The sequence below is a fragment of the Vipera berus genome (assembly GCF_964194415.1).
Source record: "Vipera berus genome assembly, chromosome: 6".
In the NCBI taxonomy this organism is placed as follows: Eukaryota; Metazoa; Chordata; class Lepidosauria; order Squamata; family Viperidae; genus Vipera; species Vipera berus.
In genome coordinates this window covers 82306230-82324964 of record NC_138208.1, presented here as the reverse complement: position 1 = coordinate 82324964, position 18735 = coordinate 82306230, and the positions used below count along the sequence as shown (strand labels likewise).

The 18735-nt window shown below is 40.6% G+C and overlaps 1 protein-coding gene across 1 annotated transcript in view; it reads right to left on the bottom strand.

Moving 5' to 3' along the window:
* BCAT1 (branched chain amino acid transaminase 1) overlaps positions 1-18735 on the bottom strand; it is a 55188-nt gene that overhangs the window by 11926 nt on the left and 24527 nt on the right. Inside the window, exons 3-5 of the mRNA XM_081330576.1 lie at positions 12625-12825; positions 4226-4336; positions 2539-2658 (exon numbers count right to left, since the gene is read on the bottom strand). Coding sequence (XP_081186702.1) covers positions 2539-2658; positions 4226-4336; positions 12625-12825 — 432 coding nt within the window. The remainder of the gene's footprint in view (positions 1-2538; positions 2659-4225; positions 4337-12624; positions 12826-18735) is intronic.

The window sequence follows — 18735 nt, the reverse complement described above, 5'->3', positions numbered from 1 at the left end:
AATTTGCTTAATGACTGCAGTGGAAGTGAGGTTGTAACTCCATCACAGTCATGTAATATCTCGCTTAACAACCACATTGCTTTGGGATAGAGTTCCCAATTGTGGTTGTTAACCGAGGACTACTTGTACAACAGCTGCTTTTAGAACATTTCTCTTTGGGGATTTGCTCAAAGTGACACGCACAGACTTGTTACTAAAGCCAATGTTCAAATAACAGGCTAAAACATATAGAAATGTCTTGTTATGATTTTGATAAACTAGCTCAGTTCACATAACCTCTAAATCAAGGGCTGGGTTATTCACAGAAGGTTGAATAATAAATGATTCAGTCCCATTTTAGCCCCTTCAATATGCAATGTAAGTACCCAGACGTTAAATGCTGGTTGGGACAAGGGAATGTTGCCAAGACACGTATGTCTTAAGGGGCAATGAAATGGTTGTTTTACCCAGAAGGACATCTAGCAAAAGTTTGGCCCTCGTAGTTCATTTGTCCTAATCCACTGACTGCCTCACGGTAGACACAGCCTGCTATGCTTAGGAGAAAAAGGCTAAAATTTCAGTAAGTGTAATAAACTGGCAAAATATTACCACTAGGTGGAACTATTGTCAACCAGAATAGTGGCAAATTCTTGGTTTCTTCGCTCTTGAAAAGATCACCCAGGAAAAGCAAAGGTGATTAAGTATTTATTTTTATTTTCCTCTCCTGTCCCTTAGGAAACACCAGATAAATTCCCCAGGAACGCCCAAAGAAGGTATCATTGCCACAAGGATCTCAAAGTTCTACTCCAAGTACAAGAGAAAAGGGTTATTCAGCTTAAATAATACTCTTTGTGCACTTAGTCCTCGACTTACGACCACAGAATTTGGGAGCAGAATTTCCGTTGCTAAATAAGGCAGTTGTTCAAAAGTGAGTTGCACCAATTTTATGCCCTTTTTCTGGAACAATTGTTAAGTGATTGTTAAGCGAATCGCTGCATTTGTTAAGTGAATCACATGGTCGTTAAGCGAATCTGGCTTCCACACCGACTATGCTTGTCAGAAGCCAACTGGAGAGTTCACCAACGGCAGTCGCACGAAACCCGTTACACTGCAACTGCCAAGTGCCTGAATTTTAATCAGGTGGGCATCCTGCAATGGAGATCGATGAGAGGATTGGTCGTGAGTCACTTCTTTCAGTACCATTGCAACTTTGGTCCCTAAGAGAATGGTTGCAAATTGAGTACTACCTGCATTCATTGGCTCCAAGAAAGCAATGGCACAATGGCAAAGTTCATAGAAGATGCCAGGTAAGACCAGAATGGGGATTGAGAAGAGATAAAACATGCACGATACTGCCACTGTACATCTTGCATCAGATCTGGGACATGAGTGCATAACGGTGGGATGTCACCAGTGGTGGAATTCAAATACCTGAACAACCAGTTCTCTTATTTGATGCGGGCCTGGGCTTCCGCGGCCTAGAATGGACTTTTGGAAGTGGCATCCATGCACTTCCGGTGGGGTGTCTAGGCCTGGGAGGCCTAGGATGGACTTCCGGAAGTGGCATCCATGCACTTCCGGTGGGCCGTTCCAGGTCTGGGAGGGCTCCTGCAGGCCTTCGAGGCCTAGATTGGACTTCTCCGGATGCAGCAAAATTTAGCTAACGCGCAGGGCTTTTTTTTCCTCATAGAACGCTCAGAACGGAGTTCCAGGACCTTTTTTGGATAGAACCTTGTAGGGTAGGCAAGGCAGGTGTGAGTTCCGGCACCTTTTTCTTTTACAAAAAAAGCACTGGCTAACGGTTCTGCTGAATCGGTGCAAACTGGCTGAATCCCACAACTGGATGTCACGTGACATCACCATGTCAGAACAGGTCGCTAGATTCTGCGCCGCAGCCCTGGGGATTCGCTGGAAACAGGTGGTTAATCCATCATAGCTATTTTACACAATTAAGGGCGGGAAGCCTTTTGCTCTATCACTCTCTTGCACTTTAGTACTTAATGAATATGGGCCTCGCAGTTTAAGGATCGATATTATAGGATAGTTAGGCCATGCTGTGTTTTGTTCATGGGCAGCTGACAGATTTATTTATTTATTTATTTAGATTTATATACCGCCCTTTCCTGAAGGACTCAGGGCGGTTTATAGGATTTTAAAAGAAAATCAATACAAAAGTTAAAACAAATTAAAAAAGATTAAATGAAACCCTGAAAGAAAATAAAACCCAGTTAAAATTAAAATTAAAAATTCTCAGCCTGGGCCAGAGAGCTCGAAGAGCCAGGTCTTCAGGTCCTGGCAAAATGAACGGAGGTCGGGAGATTGGATGCTCAGCTGCGATTTTTAATATAAATTTAATTGTTATTTATTATTTTGTTCTAGAATTTTTAACTGGATATCCCTCGAGGGTTTTTAACTAGCTCTGTCCTTTGACCGTAATAAGCATTGACTTGACTTGACATCACCATGTATCACACTATTTTTGTGTCGTTGTGCTTTGCCATTGGGATTGTTGAGAAGGAATGAAGGAAAGAAGGAACAAAAAATGTATTTTCTCCCCACCTCTGTCCCAATTAAAGTAGGGCGGATATACAAGCTAGCAGAGGTTGAATAGGGTACCCACTCCTTCTCAACTTCCACCAGTTTCTGGATACACTGCAGAAGTTCTTCTTTGTCAAATCCCTGCAAGTAAGAAGAGAAGGAGGCAACACTTAGAAACAATCTTGAGGTGGAAACACCCGAATGAGAACATCAGTTTCGGTTGGTTGTTCAAAGGCAGGGATGTTCCAGGATGTCTACCAATCTGCTATTAGTGTGCAACAAACTATAGCACTTAGACTTATATACCGCTTTGCAGTGCTTTACAGCCCTCTCTAAGCAATTTACAGGATCAGCCTATTGTCCTCATTTTACCCACCTCGGAAGGATGGAGGGCTGAGTCAACCTTGAGACAGTCAGAATCGAACTGCTGGCAGTCGGCAGAGTTAGCCTGCAATACTGCACTCCAACCACTGAGCCACCGTGGCTACAGTGCTAAAGAACCTTATGGCTGTAACCATCCAAGAAATAAGTTGGTTTAAGTGGTTTTATCGCAGCTGTGAAACAGATTTCAAAATAATAATCACAGAAGGGTGTTATTGAGGGGTATTTTTCCTTCTGGCAATGGTGGGGAAAAAGGGGTGGTAGCAGACACTACTTGAAGATAACTTCCCTTATATTCTCACAGATGAAACTTGGACTCAAGAATGAAGTGACCGAGGAGGAGATGTACATGTCCCTTCTTTTCATCAAACTGTTGTCTTCAGAGATTCCTGCATTTCAGATTAATTCCTAAGGGCAAATGCCACTCAAGACTTCCTTGATGCTCTCTAAGCTTGCTTGTTTTCTTGCAGACGTTTCATTACCCTAAGTAACATCATCAGTGCTGTTGTTTTTACCTAGTTTGGGTAATGAAACATCTGCAAGAAAATAATAATAATAATAATAATAATAATAATAATAATAATAATAATAATAATAATAATGATGATGATGATGATGATGATGATGATGATGATGATGATGATGATGGAAGGGATCTTGGAGGTCATCTAGTCCAACCCCCTGCTCAGGCAGGAAACCCTATACCATTTCAGACAAATGGCTGTCCAGTCTCTTCTTAAAAACTTCCAGTGTTGGAGCATTCACCACTTCTGGAGGCAGGTTGTTCCACTGATTAATTGTTCTAACTGTCAGGAAGTTTCTCCTTAGTTCTAGGTTGCTTCTCTCCTTGACTAGTTTCCATCCGTTGCTTCTTGTCCTGCCTTCGGGCGCTTTGGAGAAAAGATTGACTCCTTCTTCTTTGGGGCAGCCTCTGAGATATTGGAAGACTGCTATCATGTCCCCCCTCGTCCTTCTTTTCGTTCTTTTCAGAAAGCTCAGAGAGCAACAAGGACCCCTCATTTCAACGTTGAGCTACAAATATTCTTCTTTATTGGTAATCAAGACTTCCTCCAACCTTGGCCCTTTTAAAAGAAAACAATTAAACCTCTTGGAGGTAAGTGTGGATAGCTAAGCAGGCATCAGAGTGATGGAAAGAGATGGAATGGAAAAGACAACATCAATAATGGCAACACCCCACAGTCAAATCATTACTAAGAGAAACTTGAGAATAAGATATAAATGCCTGATTACAAGGGAACATGAGAAACATCCTCTTATTCCGACCTACTCTAGTTAACAAACAAAAACGGATGCTTGCATTACGCACTGGCAGAGTTGCTCGCGCCGCTGACCGTAACATCCTGTCCATGTTGAGTCTCGGTCGGAACAAGCGTATTTTGCCATCCACACCTCGGTATGCTTTCATGCCTTCGAACAGCTAAAGGAAGCAGAACAGACCAGTTGGGAATGACACTTGCCCCCACACCCCAACGCATGCACCCATAATTAAAATAAGCAAATGGGTTAAAATAAATGTGTGTTCTTTCAAAACGATATACAAATTAATGTATCCATTTAAAACGAGTTAAAAACCAATTGTTTTATTTCACTTCAAATGACAGGTAGCAGGTGAGAAATTCCTACATTACTCCAGAGGTGCTAAATAGGAGGAGATTATTTGGACTGCAGGGGAATGTGAACTTAAATGTCTACCACTCATTAAAGCAGCTGCATCTGTTTCTGTCCCACTGCATCTGTGCAAACCTGAAAGCTCTTGTTGTTGTTGTTAGCTGCGAAGTCGTGTCCGACCCATCGCGACCCTATGGACAACATTCCTCCAGGCCTTCCTGTCCTCTACCATCTTCGGGGGTCCATTTAAGCTCACGCCTACTGCTTCAGTGACTCCATCCAGCCACCTCATTCTCTGTCGTCCCCTTCTTCTCTTGCCCTCAACCTTTCCCAGCGTTAAGCTCTTCTCCAGTGAGTCCTTCCTTCTCATTAGGTGGCCAAAGTATTTGAGTTTTAGCTTCAGGATCTGGCCTTCTCAAGAGCAGTCAGGGTTGATCTCCTCTAGGACTGACCGGTTTGATCGCCTTGCAGTCCAAGGGACTCTTACAGCTGCTTAAATGAGTTGTAGATAGATGTCGTTTGCTTCCTGCATATTAGCATGCATTGCTATATAAATATTAATTGGCTACCTCAATCTCTTACTTGCAGAAGAACTATTGAGCTATGACTTTATAAAGCCGCTTAGAGGATCACTCAGCATCTCAGCACATGGGGCTTCCTATCCTAAGCTTCCTATTTAATTTCCTATTAGGATAGTGACTGATTACTACATAGCTGTTTAACTATTCATATGTTACTTTTAACTATTAATGGGAAATTTAAAATGAATGTGAATGTGAAGCAGATTGGTTGAGATGTAACTAAACCACGATGTCCCACTAGTGAACACACTCAAAACTTTTTCAGTCCCCCTATCTAATGGACAAACATTATTGACCAAGTCAGACAAAGAGGTGAAAAGATAATGGGGCCATCTTGTGGATATCTAGACTCTACCCCATGTGGCAACTATTTTGTATGATCACATATCTGAACATTAAAATTTTCCCCAGGTTGAAATGAATGCCTACAGCTCAGTATGCTTAAAACTTTTGCTTATTCAACTAGGAAATTGCTAATGTTTTCTACACATCTCAGTATTAAAATAACAATAAAGCCTTGACCTTGAGGCAGGGGACAGGGGCTATCAGTTTCAAATCTATCCTTGAATTCATGAGAGCCAGAAAATTAATTAATTTACTGGTTGGGTTCTTCAAGTCCTGAACAAAAAGGTATGAATATCACCTCAAGCAGCTGGATTTTCCAAGTGAAAAAAAGAATTGTTCCTGAGTCTAACTTGATGCCGCTGGTTCAAAAGGCTTTTCTGATTGATTCCTACACAGTTCTCTGGAATTCAATAGTTGCTGGTTCTACAAGCCTCATAGTTATGGAAAATGCAACAGAACTATTACTTAGCTATTAGTGAAATCTACTTCCAAGTTTGATAAGCACAAAACATAAAATTGTCCTTCAAGTAAAAGGCATGTGTTGCAGTCTCTTGGCCTATTCCTGGGAGAATGGGAACTATTCTCAAAATTTGTGATGATAAAAACTCTGCTTTTCAGTAGGCAAAGGGAAAGCAATGAAAGAAGTGTTACTACTAGCAGCACTATTACAGAAGGCTGAGGCCCTCACCATTGCAAGGCTACTTCAGATAATACTACTATAGTCCCTTTTCCCAAAGATTTTGCTTCGAATACCAGACTGCTTAGCTACTGTAGCTAGAGTTCCACCAACTTTCCACAAATACTAAAAGAACAGGGGCCCCTTTGGCTAAAGCCGCGTTTGTACCTAGGACCTTACTCAATTGCAGCTATGGGTTGGGGGGGCGGGGAAGACTCTTTCGATCAGTCTGGTTAAACTAGATTTTTGGAATCCTTGAACTTCTGCTTCACTTTGATTGCATTTTTGTTTTGCTCTTTGAATTCAGTTTAACCAGAGGAACTCTTGTGTCTTCACTCAGGCTAAGTAAAATTGATCGTCTGACCTTGTGAATCAACAGAGTGTCTGGTTATGTTGAGACTTGCCGAAAGCCAGTAGGCCAGTCCATAGAATGGGGAACTGCTCTATTATTTTAACTAATTATGTGGATAATCTTAACAAGGGCAGCGCGGTGGCCCAGAGTAGAGCTCTCACCTCACAATCAGAAGACTGTGAGTTCGGTCCTAGGTAGTGGCAGCTATTTCTCTCTCAGGATGCTGTGAACTCTGGGTAGGCATCATGAAGGGCATCCGACTGGTAAACTCTCAGCTCCACCCAGTTGCCCCAATCCCACCCGGATGCAAGAGATGAAAAAGGTTGTTAAAAGAAAAAAAAACATGTGGATGATCTTAATAAGTGAAAGAAATGGATTGAAGATAACAGACAAAACGGAATAGATAAATCACCAATTGCTTTTTTTTTGAGGGAGAAAGAAGTCAAATGCATCAGGACTGGATGGGGGAAACTGTCTTGACAAAAAAAAAACACAAGTTCAGTATAGTCCAGTGCACCCATCTGAAATTGTCTATTTCTGGGTACACTTGAATAAAGATTTAGAGAAACCTGGAATTTGTGCAATGAGGATAATTAAAAGACTGGAAAACAAGAGTTAAAGGGAGAGAGAGAGAGAGAGAGAGAGAGAGAGAAATGAGTAGATTTAGACTTGAGAAAAGATGATAAACAAGGTATATGAAAGCTCTTTCTTAAGTACCCAAAAATGTGATGAAAAGATTCGTTCTGGGATCCCGGTAGAGTTCAATGCACAGAATAAAGGGTCTTAAGTTACAAGAAGACAACAACTTACAGTGGAACTGATACTTGAAGGAGGTAAGGAATACTCCTTTAGTGATTGTGTTCAAGCAGAAGTTGGATGGGCATCTAACAGAAGATAAAATCAAAAGGGCTGGAAGGGATTTGGGAAGTCTTCTAATCCAACTCCTGCTCAAGGCAGGAGTCTTGTACCATCCCAGTTAAATGGTTGTCCACTCTATTCCTGAAAACCTCCAGTGATGGAGCACCCACAAGCTCAGGAAGCAAGCTATTCCATTGATTAATTGTTCTCACTTGTCAAAAAATCTCTCCTTACTTCGAGGTTGGAACTCTCTTTAACAAGCTTCCTCCCATGCTTTCTTTTCCTGCCCTCAAGTGCTTTGGAAAATAAGTTGACACCGTCTTCTCTGTGACAGCCCCTCAAGTACTGGAAGACTGTTATCATATCACTTTTAGTCCTTTTCTTTGATAGGCTCTAGACGTACCTAGCTCCTTCAACCATTCCTCACTTGATTTAGCTTCCAGAACTTTAATCATCTTTGTTGCTCTTCTCTGCACACTTTTCTAGGCTCTCAGCCTCCTTTTTGTATCCTGATGACCAGAATTATAAAAAATATTCCAAGTCTGGTCTCACTAGTGCAGTATAAAGTGGCATTGTCACCTCACGCTATCAGAAAGTTTTTGTCATTTTGATTCCAGCAGTGAGCAGGAAGTTGGGCTTGGTAATCTCAATTGTCCATTCCAATTCTATGTTTCTAGCTATGATTGAAGATGACTTTATTCTTCCATGCTTTTCATGGAGAACTTTCTCACTATGTCTGGATGATTTGATATTTTTTTTCCAAAAAAATTAATGCTTTTGAAATCTGCTTTCTACCCTTACTTTGGGAAATCTTATGTTATTTTGAAAATCTGTTTACACTGAAAGGGTAATAGTTTGTTTTTTAAACAAAACAAAACAAAACTCTTAGAATATGAATAACCTATTATATTTAAAAGTATTGTTAACTTGAGGACATGTCGGTGAACAGCCCCTGGCTTAGAGTCTGCATAAATGTTCCAAAAAGGCTGAGCTTCCATAATTTGGGGGAGTATGGACAGCCAACGTGCCCTCAGAAAGGGCCCCAAATTTCAACTAACCCTTTTTATTCCTTGAATAGGATTCCTCCTAATTTGAACTAACCCTCTTTATTCCTTGAATAGGATTCCTGCTTAGGTTACCATTTCATCCCCCCCCCTTCTCTGAAAATACATTCCACTGAATGCAGTGAGACCGATTTAGGATTCACATGTAAAATTGTTGCTACTTATTTTATTGTCTCTTTGTTAGACACGTATCTCTCCTTTCATTTAGGCACTCAAAGTGGCATACATTTTCCTCCTCCTATTTCACTCTAATGGTGGACCATATCTAGCTCAACACCTTAACCATTACACTATGTTGGCTCTCGGTATTTCAACTGTTCGGGCAATGTTAACTTAGCACCAATCTCAAGCTACGTAACCGACTTTCAGAGGTTTGTGGACAACTGCTGCTTCAGGTTGTCTAGCACAGGATCTCTAGTTGTGAGCAAACTCGTTAATTTTAGGATTATTACAGTACCATCAGGTCTTATTTAACGGTGCAACAAACAGATCGCCAGAAACAAATACTAGAAGAAGAATCTGATCTCCATAATTTGTCGGTAACAATGCCCAGCTAGACCAGTCTTTCTCAATCTGGCCACTTTCCAGCTGAGTTTGGTTTGGTTATTTTTCTTGAAGATGTTTCATTGCCAACATAAAAGAATATTTGTAGCTCAGGGTTGAACTGTGGTTTCCTTGGTGCTCTCTGAGCTTGGTTCTCTCCTTGCAGATGTTTCGTTATACAACTCGGTGACATCATTAGTGCCCACGTCTGCAAGAAAACAAGCAAGCTCAAGGACACCACAGTTCAACCCTGAGCTACAAATACTCTCTTGTAGGGGTAGACTTCAACTGTCAGAACCGGATACGCCAAGGAGAAAAAGCTCCTTTCTCCACATCTGGAGGGTGCCCAAGTTGAGGAAGACTCCACTAGATCATCCGCAAAGCTGGCAGAGGCCAGATTATCTGAGGAATCACAGATCACAAGGAAGGAACATTTCGTCTCACGTTATACCCACTGTGTATTCATTGAGCCATAGCATTTGGAACAGTTTCGCCTCTGTCGCTCCTCTTGGCTAGAGGAAACGTGATGCAATAAGGTTAAAAGTAAATAAAACAATGAAAACAATGGGGGACATATGCAGATGAGGAAACAAAAAAAAAAAGAAAGAAGAGCATATTCATCGTTAGCAGCGAGGATTTCAGATCATGAGTTTTACAGCAGTAATGCTACTCAGAGAGACAGAGAAGGCCTGAAACTCCAGCGTGGTTCCTTTGCTCTTTGTGAATACATCTAGAGCAGGGGTCCCCAACCCCCGGGCCGTGGACCAGTACCGGGCCGTGGCATGCCAGCAACCAGTCCGGACAAACAAGCAAAGCCCCATCCGTGGGATGCAGGCAGCACACAAAACCACACACTCTCCAGTCCACAGAAAAACCTTTCTCCATGGAACCGGTCCCTGGTGCCCAAAAGGTTGGGGACCTCTGATCTAGATCTCCTCAGCCACAGAGACTGAAAAAAATATATATCATCGCACTGGCCTTTGGAAGTCGAGATAAATAGAGGTAGTCCTCAACCTACGACAACAATGGAGCCCCAAATTTACAGTATGTTGCTGAGTGAGATGGTCATTAAAGTGAATGTTGCCCTATTTTGCAACCTTTCTTGCCACAGTCATTAACCGAATCATTGCACCTGTTACGTTACTAGCACAGTTGTTAAATCAATCGGAATTTCCCCATTGACTTTGCTTGTCAGAAGGCTGCAAAAGGGGATCACATCATCCTGGTAGACTGCCACCGTCGTAAATCCGAGTCAATTGCCAAGTGTCCAGATTCTGATCACGTGACCATGGGGATGCTGCAATGGTGGTAGGTGTGAAAAAGTCACTTTTTTCCTGTGAACTTGTAACTTTGAACGGTCACCAAGTGGGCCGTTGTAAATCGAGGACTACCTGTACCTTAAAATCAATCAATCAATCAAAACAGAAAGGAATGGGGAAAAAAAAGCCAGTGGAGTCCTCCCAAAAAAGAGAATGGGGGAAAAAGGGGTTGAGGTTCTAGATTCCTCACCATCACTTCTGAAAAACACTAGAAGTGCACACATCACAGTATGATTTTGTTTCATTCTTGAGATCCAGTTTTTTTTTAATCATTACAAACACTGCAAAAAAGGGGGAGGAAAAAGAAAGGGGTTTGAAAGAATTGCTCCACGTTTTCTCCTCACTTTCTGGCACCCAAAATGTGCCCTTGATTAAGGCTCCAACACAAATGGAATATAACCTGCATTGATGTTTTTGGACTATGATCTGGAACCTTGGGCCCTTTACACACCTTGATCAGTAACCACGCTGGCTTCTGGCAGTTACCAATTCATTTCAGTACAAGGGGGGGGGGAACTTGCTTTCTGACACACCAAAAGCTCATTCAAAAATTTGTCTTGATTTTCCAGAACCCAAAGCATCGAACTATAACGATAATGATAGATGGCACTTCCATTACATTGCAAATACAGTGCTTACTGCTGGAACGTCCTATTCATCTGTAAATCTGGAACATCTCGTTCATCTGTAAATACTCCAGTTTTGCAAATGATGGATATATAAGTGTAAATTGGCCTTAAATCTCAGAGTGGAGCTGTCTTTGCATGACACACTAAACCAAAAAGACTCATTAAGGCATAGAAGGTCTTAAATGAAAGGCCTATGATATCTGAACACAATGAGCCACCTTTTTTCTACAGAAACCAGTATTTGAAATCAAGGCTTATCACAAATTTATCAATTCAAGTTTCCTACAAACTTAAAATAGCAGCCATTCCTGATTTAGAAGGTGCAGTTAGTGTAAAACCTCAGATACAATCATGAATAATGGGGTTAAGATTTACGACAACCATTATAAGTGGAAGGTCCAGTCATAAGTCCCTTTTTCAGTACCATCATAACTTTGAACAGTCGCTAAATGAATGGCTGTAGGTTAAGGACTACCTGTATATCAAGGAGGATAAAGTATGGTTCTCAGAATTTATTGCTTTTTTGATTAGCTGCAGCTTTTTTGTTTGGTGTCTTCACTGATATTGCAGATGTGAAGAACTGCATTTGGGGAAATGATAAATTCTAAGAATTGCTCCTGTTTATATCACCCATGTTGTACTGTCAGCCATGAAATAAACATATACTGTATTGGCAGCTATACTAATAAACTACAATACCAATAGCACTTAGGCTCATATACCACTTATGTTTTACATCCCTCTCTAAGTGATTTACAGAGTCAGCCTACTGCCCCCAGCAATCTAGGTCCTCATTTTACCGACCTCAGAAGGATGGAAGGCTGAGTTAACCTTGAGCCGGTGAGAATCGAACTGCCAAACTGCAGGCAGCCTGCAGGAAGCAGACGTAGCCTGCAGTACTGCATTCTAACCACTGCACCACCACTGCACCACCACTGCGCTCACAACAGCCTTCAATAGCTGTTATAAAAGAAGAAACAGCATCACAAATGTGTCTTTGGCCATTTGACAAGCGAGAGAATAAATACAATTACCTTCACTATTTCTTGGTTAGTTTCACACATTGTACTAAACCATAATGAGGATTGGTTTGGCGTTCATATGTCTTGCAAAGCCAGCCACTGTGGTTTGTAAATTGTGAATGTTGCTTAACTCAGTATTGACTCATTAAAAAAAATGTCTAAAGTTTAGTGTGATGCTTAAATCATCAACAATACTTACTTACTAGCATCTCAGAAGAACAGTATAAGTTAAAATGTGATGCAAGGGTTGTCATGATTGATGTATCTTCAACAAATGCCATTTTTTAAAGGCCCTATATTGGCATTTTCTTACTATCTGTAAGAAGAAGCCGACAAGAGACATTGGAAGTTGGAAAATATCCCTCGTCTACCTATTCCTGGGGAAAATGAAGATCAGCAAAACGGTTTTCAAAATCTGGATTTTATGGGTTCACTGTTCATTCCTCACCCTCTCAATCAATCATTCTTTTCCAATTTGAGGTTCTCCAGATGTGTTCAACTCCCCTCCTTCTTAGCCAATCGTGATGGATGGGAATTAAACTCCAACACAGCTGGAGAAGGCTGGGAAAGACTATCCTTGAGAGACTTGGCAGTGACTTGAAACGAAAAGAAGCACATTTGTATAAAAGATCAGACTATTATTTTTGGGGAAAAAATTTAATGACAAAGATAGAATGAACTTTCTCTTCATTCTGTCGCTATACTCACTTCTACAGCATAATGCAGTGCTGAGATGGCTGGGTGCACAGAAAGGTTCTCCAAGGGCTTAATCTGAGGAACGTCCCATCCAGATTTTAAGGACCATTCAACAAACAGCATGTTGTCTGTGAAAACTGTCCCAAATACTAAGCCATTTGGGTCCGGCTTTTCCTTCAGCGTGGTAGATGGATTGATAACAAGATCATCAGCCTGAACAAAACAAGACAAAATTACATTTTTTTAAAAAAAAATGGCAGCCCTTATTCAGAATAACAGAGTTGGAAGGAACCTTGGAGGTCTTCTTGCCCAACCCCTGCTCATGTAGGAGACCCTATGCCATTTCAGACAAATGGCTTTCCAATATCTTCTTAAAAAACCTCCAGTGATGCAGCACTTCTGAAGGCAAATTGTTCCACTGGTTGATTGTTCTCACCGTCAGGAAACTTCTCTTCATTTCTAGATTGATTCTCTCCTTGATTACTTTCTATCCATTGCTTCCTGACAAAGATGCTTTGGAGAACAGGCTGACCCCCTCTATTTTGTGGCAGCCCCCCCCCCCAAATCTTGGAACACTGCTAACATATCACCACCACTCCTTTATTTCATTAGAGTAGACATATCCAGTGGTGGGATTCAAATATGTGAACGACCGGTTCTCTGTGTAGATGCCGCTTCCGAAAGTCCATTCTGGGCCTGGGCAACAAAAAATTAGCTACCAGTTCCTGTATCTCCCTCAATGTACCACCATCAACATTTTGTATGTTGATGTATCTCTGTCAAAAATGAAATCAAGTTGTTTGCTGAGAACAAAATAGAGATGAAAAAAGGGGATTTCTAACGACAACCCCAAAGAAACATGGAAAATTAATCCTTCTCATTCTGTTTCTTAAAATTATCCATAAAGACTAGATTGAAGATGGCCACTAAATCTGAAAAGCATTTCTGAGGAATTACGAGGGCCAAGTAAACCTGCAACTTTAAAGTTGTGAGTTGATCTGAAAGGCAGAAGGGAAAGTGACTCTCTAAATAAAAAAAAATGTTGGCTCTTCCATTTTTAAATGTCTCAAAATGTTAAATGCCTTTTCCCAATTTTCAAGTATCTGATGTGGAACTGCTTTATTTCCTTACGAAAATACTTCTGTCCCCATAAATGTCATCATTATCGTTCTATTGAGCAACTGAACTGAACTGCTGATAGTCCTTGACTTATAACAGTTCATTTACTGACCTTTCGAAATTAGAACGACAGCGGTCACAATTACAACCAATGCAGCATCCCCATGGTCATGTGATAAAAATTCAGACACTTGGCAACTGATTCATATTTATGACGGTTGCAGTGTCCTCGGTCATGCGATCTTCAGACAAGCAAAGTCAATGGAGAAGTCAGGTCCACTTAACATCCGCATTACTAACTTAATAATTGCAGTGATTTATTTAAAAACTGTAGCAAGATGGGGCAAAAAATGGGGCAAATGTCTGGCTTAGCAGCAGAAATTGTGATCATAAGTCAAGGAATATCTGTACTCTTGTTCAGTTTGATGAAGAAAAAGTTATTTAAATCTATCGGCTTAGTTTTTCTGTCTGGGTTGAGAGTTTCAGAAGACAGTTGATACCCACTCTGCTAAAAACTGTGAACTGTACTTTTACCAGATCGCACCCTATTTTCATGAGAAAGATTTCAGTTCCCACAGCTCTCTTTCCCAACTCTTGACTCTACTTGGCTGCTGTCTATCTCCTGCAGAAAAATATCTGCAGAGCTAGGCCAAAATTTATTGGAAAAGAATGCAGTCTTTGCATTTTGACCCACAGTCCCAAATTCTATTTTTATAGAAGTGCCACTTTCTAGAACTGATTCTCAAAGATTGGATTAGCTAAATTTGCTAATTGCTTTTTTATAGATGCATTTTGTGCACACACAAAACATTCCGTAATCCGTGATAATGTAAAGAAATAGAAGGGTTTACTGTGAAAGTAGCATCTGCATGCACAAATACACACACATACCTGTTCACACGCACACATGCACACGCACACACGCAAATTAGGAAACATTCCTTATTGTCTTCACTTCTATTCCATATTTCAAGTTTTAGATCCAGCTATCTATGCTGACCTCCCAAGACAATTAAACCTCAAACAACAGCAGCGAAGCCGTATAAAACCACAAATAAACCTCGACTTACGACGGGTCGCTTAGTAACCATTCGAAGTTACAACAGACCCTCCCAGAGCTACAAACTTCCTCTGGCTATGCCTCCCACCGAGTCACTTGTTTACATTTGGAGTGCTCAGGAATCAGCCTGAATTTGCAGCTATTTGCAAGTATCCTGTCAATTACAATGTTTTTTTTTTGCCAGAAACATATTTCCTTCTGGTTTCCAGCAAAAAACACAACAACCCTCCACTCACTGCAGACAATGGATTCACTTCATGAGCACCACACTCGTTTAATGACCACAGTGTTTCACTTAACAGACTCTGCACAAAAGGTCATAAAATTGGGTGTGGTCAAGTGGTGACCCACTTAATGACCAACATGATTTGCAACCATAATTCTGGGCTCAATTATGGTCATAAGTCGAGAGCTACCTATATCAGTGCATAAAGAGCAAAAGCAGATTAAAAAAAATAGTAAGATGAAGACTTTTAAAGAGGCCTCGATACAACAAAAAAAATTGCATTGTCAGTTCTCATCCGGACAAAAGTTTGTCTCCTGAAATAGAAGGATCCCCACTTAAAAATAAATCTAAAAGGCTACACTGGCTACATGCAGGTCAGATATAAAGCTTAGAAGAATTTTTTTTTCCTTCCTCATGCTTTTGACAGATGACTCAGTTTATCAGCTGCAGCTGCAGAAGCATGTCTGCTAAAGTTCCAAAAATGTCAGGGATTAAAAGGCAGACTTGCAAAGAATAAAACTGAACACAGGAAAGCCAACATTAATGCTAAGTCGATGTTCAGAAAAGAAGGAAGTTGTTTTTTTAAGAAAAATGAAACGGTCATCAGGATGCTATGCTGAAAACTGAAAGGCAATCAATCCAAGGTGAACATTTCCTACGTCAGTTAAGATTTCCTCAGAGAAGAGACTCTGCTGTACATTTTAAATCCCTCAGTTTCCAGTTCCAGAAGCAACTGTACAGCACATATTCTGCTCTCTTTTCGCTGATTTCAAGAGAACCCTAAGCTCAGTCAAACCTGGTTAGTACAGACTGAAGACGATCAGGAAACCAAGGGCTATAGTTAGATGCTGAAGCCAAGAAAAGTATTAATGAAACGTATTTGTACACCACTGTGACATATTAGGAGTCCTGATGGTTAACAAGGAGTACACAACAATTACACAGTAATTACAATGTCCGGGATATGCATATAATAAGCTGATTTAAGCAAAATAGTTAGGGTAATAACCAGAACCACTATTACGAAAATAATTCTGTGGATGTGTCTTGTGTAGCTTCGTTTCAACCAAGTGTGGTTTTTGTTTAGTTTTACATGATGAAAATATGATGACTGTGCATAAATTATTGGGTTATGCAGAAGGTAAGTCCAGGATGGCTTGAGTTCCAGTCCATTTCTCAGCTATGGAAATGTGATTGAAACTTCACAGCCGGGTCATGGCAGAAAGGCCTGTCATAACTTTGAACGATTGCTAAGTAACTGGTTTTAAGTCGAGGATCAGCTATAGGGAGGTCACAGACCTGAGTAGGCTAGATTATGCAACACTGGCTACATGCAGGTCATCCTCAACGTACGACCACAATCGATCCTAAAATTCCTGTTGCTAAGCAAGACTGGAGTCAAGTGGGTTTTGCCCCATTTTATGTTCTTTCTTTGCCACGGTTGTTAAGTGAATCCAGCTTCCCTACTCACTTTGTTTATCAGAAGGTCGCAAAAGGTGTATCACACGACCTCAGGACACTGCAACCGTCATAAATATGAACCAATTGCCAAACATCTGAATTTTGATTGTGTGACCACAGGGATGCTGCAGTGGTCCTAAGTTTGAAAAAACGGTCATGAAATCATATTTTTCAGTGTTATTGTAACTTTGGTCATTAAACAAATGGTTGTAAGTCTGAAACGGTATAGGTTTTGCACCTGAGCAAGGGGTTGGACTAGAAGACCTCCAAGGTTCCTTCCAACTCTGTTATTCTGTATCCAAATTACAGATATATGTACTTTACATTATGTCCATACGTCCCTAACTCACATCTGTCCAATATGTGTTGCATTTTCCTAAGAGTATATTATCTTAACTCAACATACATGTAATGTTCTTTGCCACAAGATGTCTACTTTTCTTTTCTTTTTTCTTTTAATGTGTGCAATTTAGGCTTGATTTATATAGCTCTGACTTTCCTTCAGGTAGAATTTTGACTTTTCTTTCTTTTAATACTTGTAGGATATACTCTGTGCTGAATAAGGGCAGGGAAATCAAGTGTTGACATTATTTTTACACCTCATGCAAAAATATGAAGGACAGGATAAGAAGCCACTGATTCATTTCCTTGTTAGAAGTCCTAATTGAGGAAATGTGAAAGCTGACTTGTCCATTTTTCAAACTAATTCCACACAGTTTGGGGCCCAGCCAAACTGAAGAGGAAAGTGTTTTGTAAAGTTATGATCATTCAATTCAATTGTGTGGTTGCGAGACACACTATTCCTCGTGGAACTTCAACAAGGTGGCCTGGGCTCATTATGTGGAAACAAATGTTCTGAAGATCATCAGAAGGCAGATGACAAGAATGTATAAAATGGCACCTTCTTTTTGGTAATACACATTCAGAAATGTGAACTGGGTTCATACAGCTTACCAGGATATGTTTCAATCACAACAGGTTGTTTTCGTTTCAATCCAGCTGTTTTCTTGGAATGTTGTGGGAACCAGGGCTTCATATGATGCCATTATAGAGTTGGTTTGAGTTTTGTGAATATGGCAATCATATGCTGTTAACCCAAGGTCAATGAGTTGTGTGAATGCAGCCAAAATCTATTCCATTTAAATAAACAAACAGAGGTGATCAAAGCACTGAGTGTCAGAAATCCCCTTTCCTCCAAAAAAGGAGGAAGAGGAGGAGGAGAAAAAGAGGAGGAGGAAGAAGAAGCATTAATAATAATGATGATGATGATGATGATGATGATGATGATGATGATGATGATGATGATGATGATGGAAGGGACCGAGGAGGAGGAGGAGGAGGAGGAGGAGAAGGAGAAGGAGAAGGAGAAGGAGAAGGAGGAGAAGAAGAAGAAGAAGAAGAAGAAGAAGAAGAAGAAGAAGAAGAAGAAGAAGAAGAAGAAGAAGAAGAAGAAGAGGAAGAGGAAGAGGAAGAAGAGGAAGAGGAAGAGGAAGAGGAAGAGGAAGAGGAAGAGGAAGAAGAAGAAGAAGAAGAAGAAGAAGAAGAAGAAGAAGAAGAAGAAGAAGAAGAAGAAGAAGAAGAAGAAGAAGAAGAAGAAGAAGAAGAAGAAGAGGTAGTTGATTTTCATATTTGGCATTAAAAGTAACTTTTGTATTCTAAATGTAAGCAAAACAATATACTGATGGAAAAGCAGCCAAATCTCATAAACAGCATTACAGCAAAGCATATCAGGCCTTTCAAAGCTCACCACAAACTTGCAAAGTTTCCTGTTTATGGTTTACCTCATTTTTACTGTTTTTCAAGAACATAGCTAAATCTTGGCAAAATCTAGGCCTTTTTTTAAAAGAGTCAATGGAGTTTACAAGCTAAGCGAGACATTTGTTAAGTGAATTTTGCCTCATTTTATGATCTGTCTTGCCAACGTTGTTAAGTGCAGCTGGCTTCCCCATTAACTTTGCTTGTCAGAAGGCCACAAAAGGGGATCACATGACCCTGGGACTCTGCAACCGTCATAAATACAGTCCAGCTGCCAAGCATCTGAATTTTGATCATGTGCCCATGAGGATGCTGCAACAGTCATAAGTGTGAAAAGCAGTCATGTCACTTTTTTTTTCCAGTTCCATTGTCACTTTGAACAGTCACCGAACGAACTTTATAAGTCGAGGACTGCCTGTGATCCAAAAATCACAAAGGGGACTGCACATTCAAAAGTGGGGGGGGGGAGAGAAAATTGTTCCCATTGTCCCTGAACGCTCTC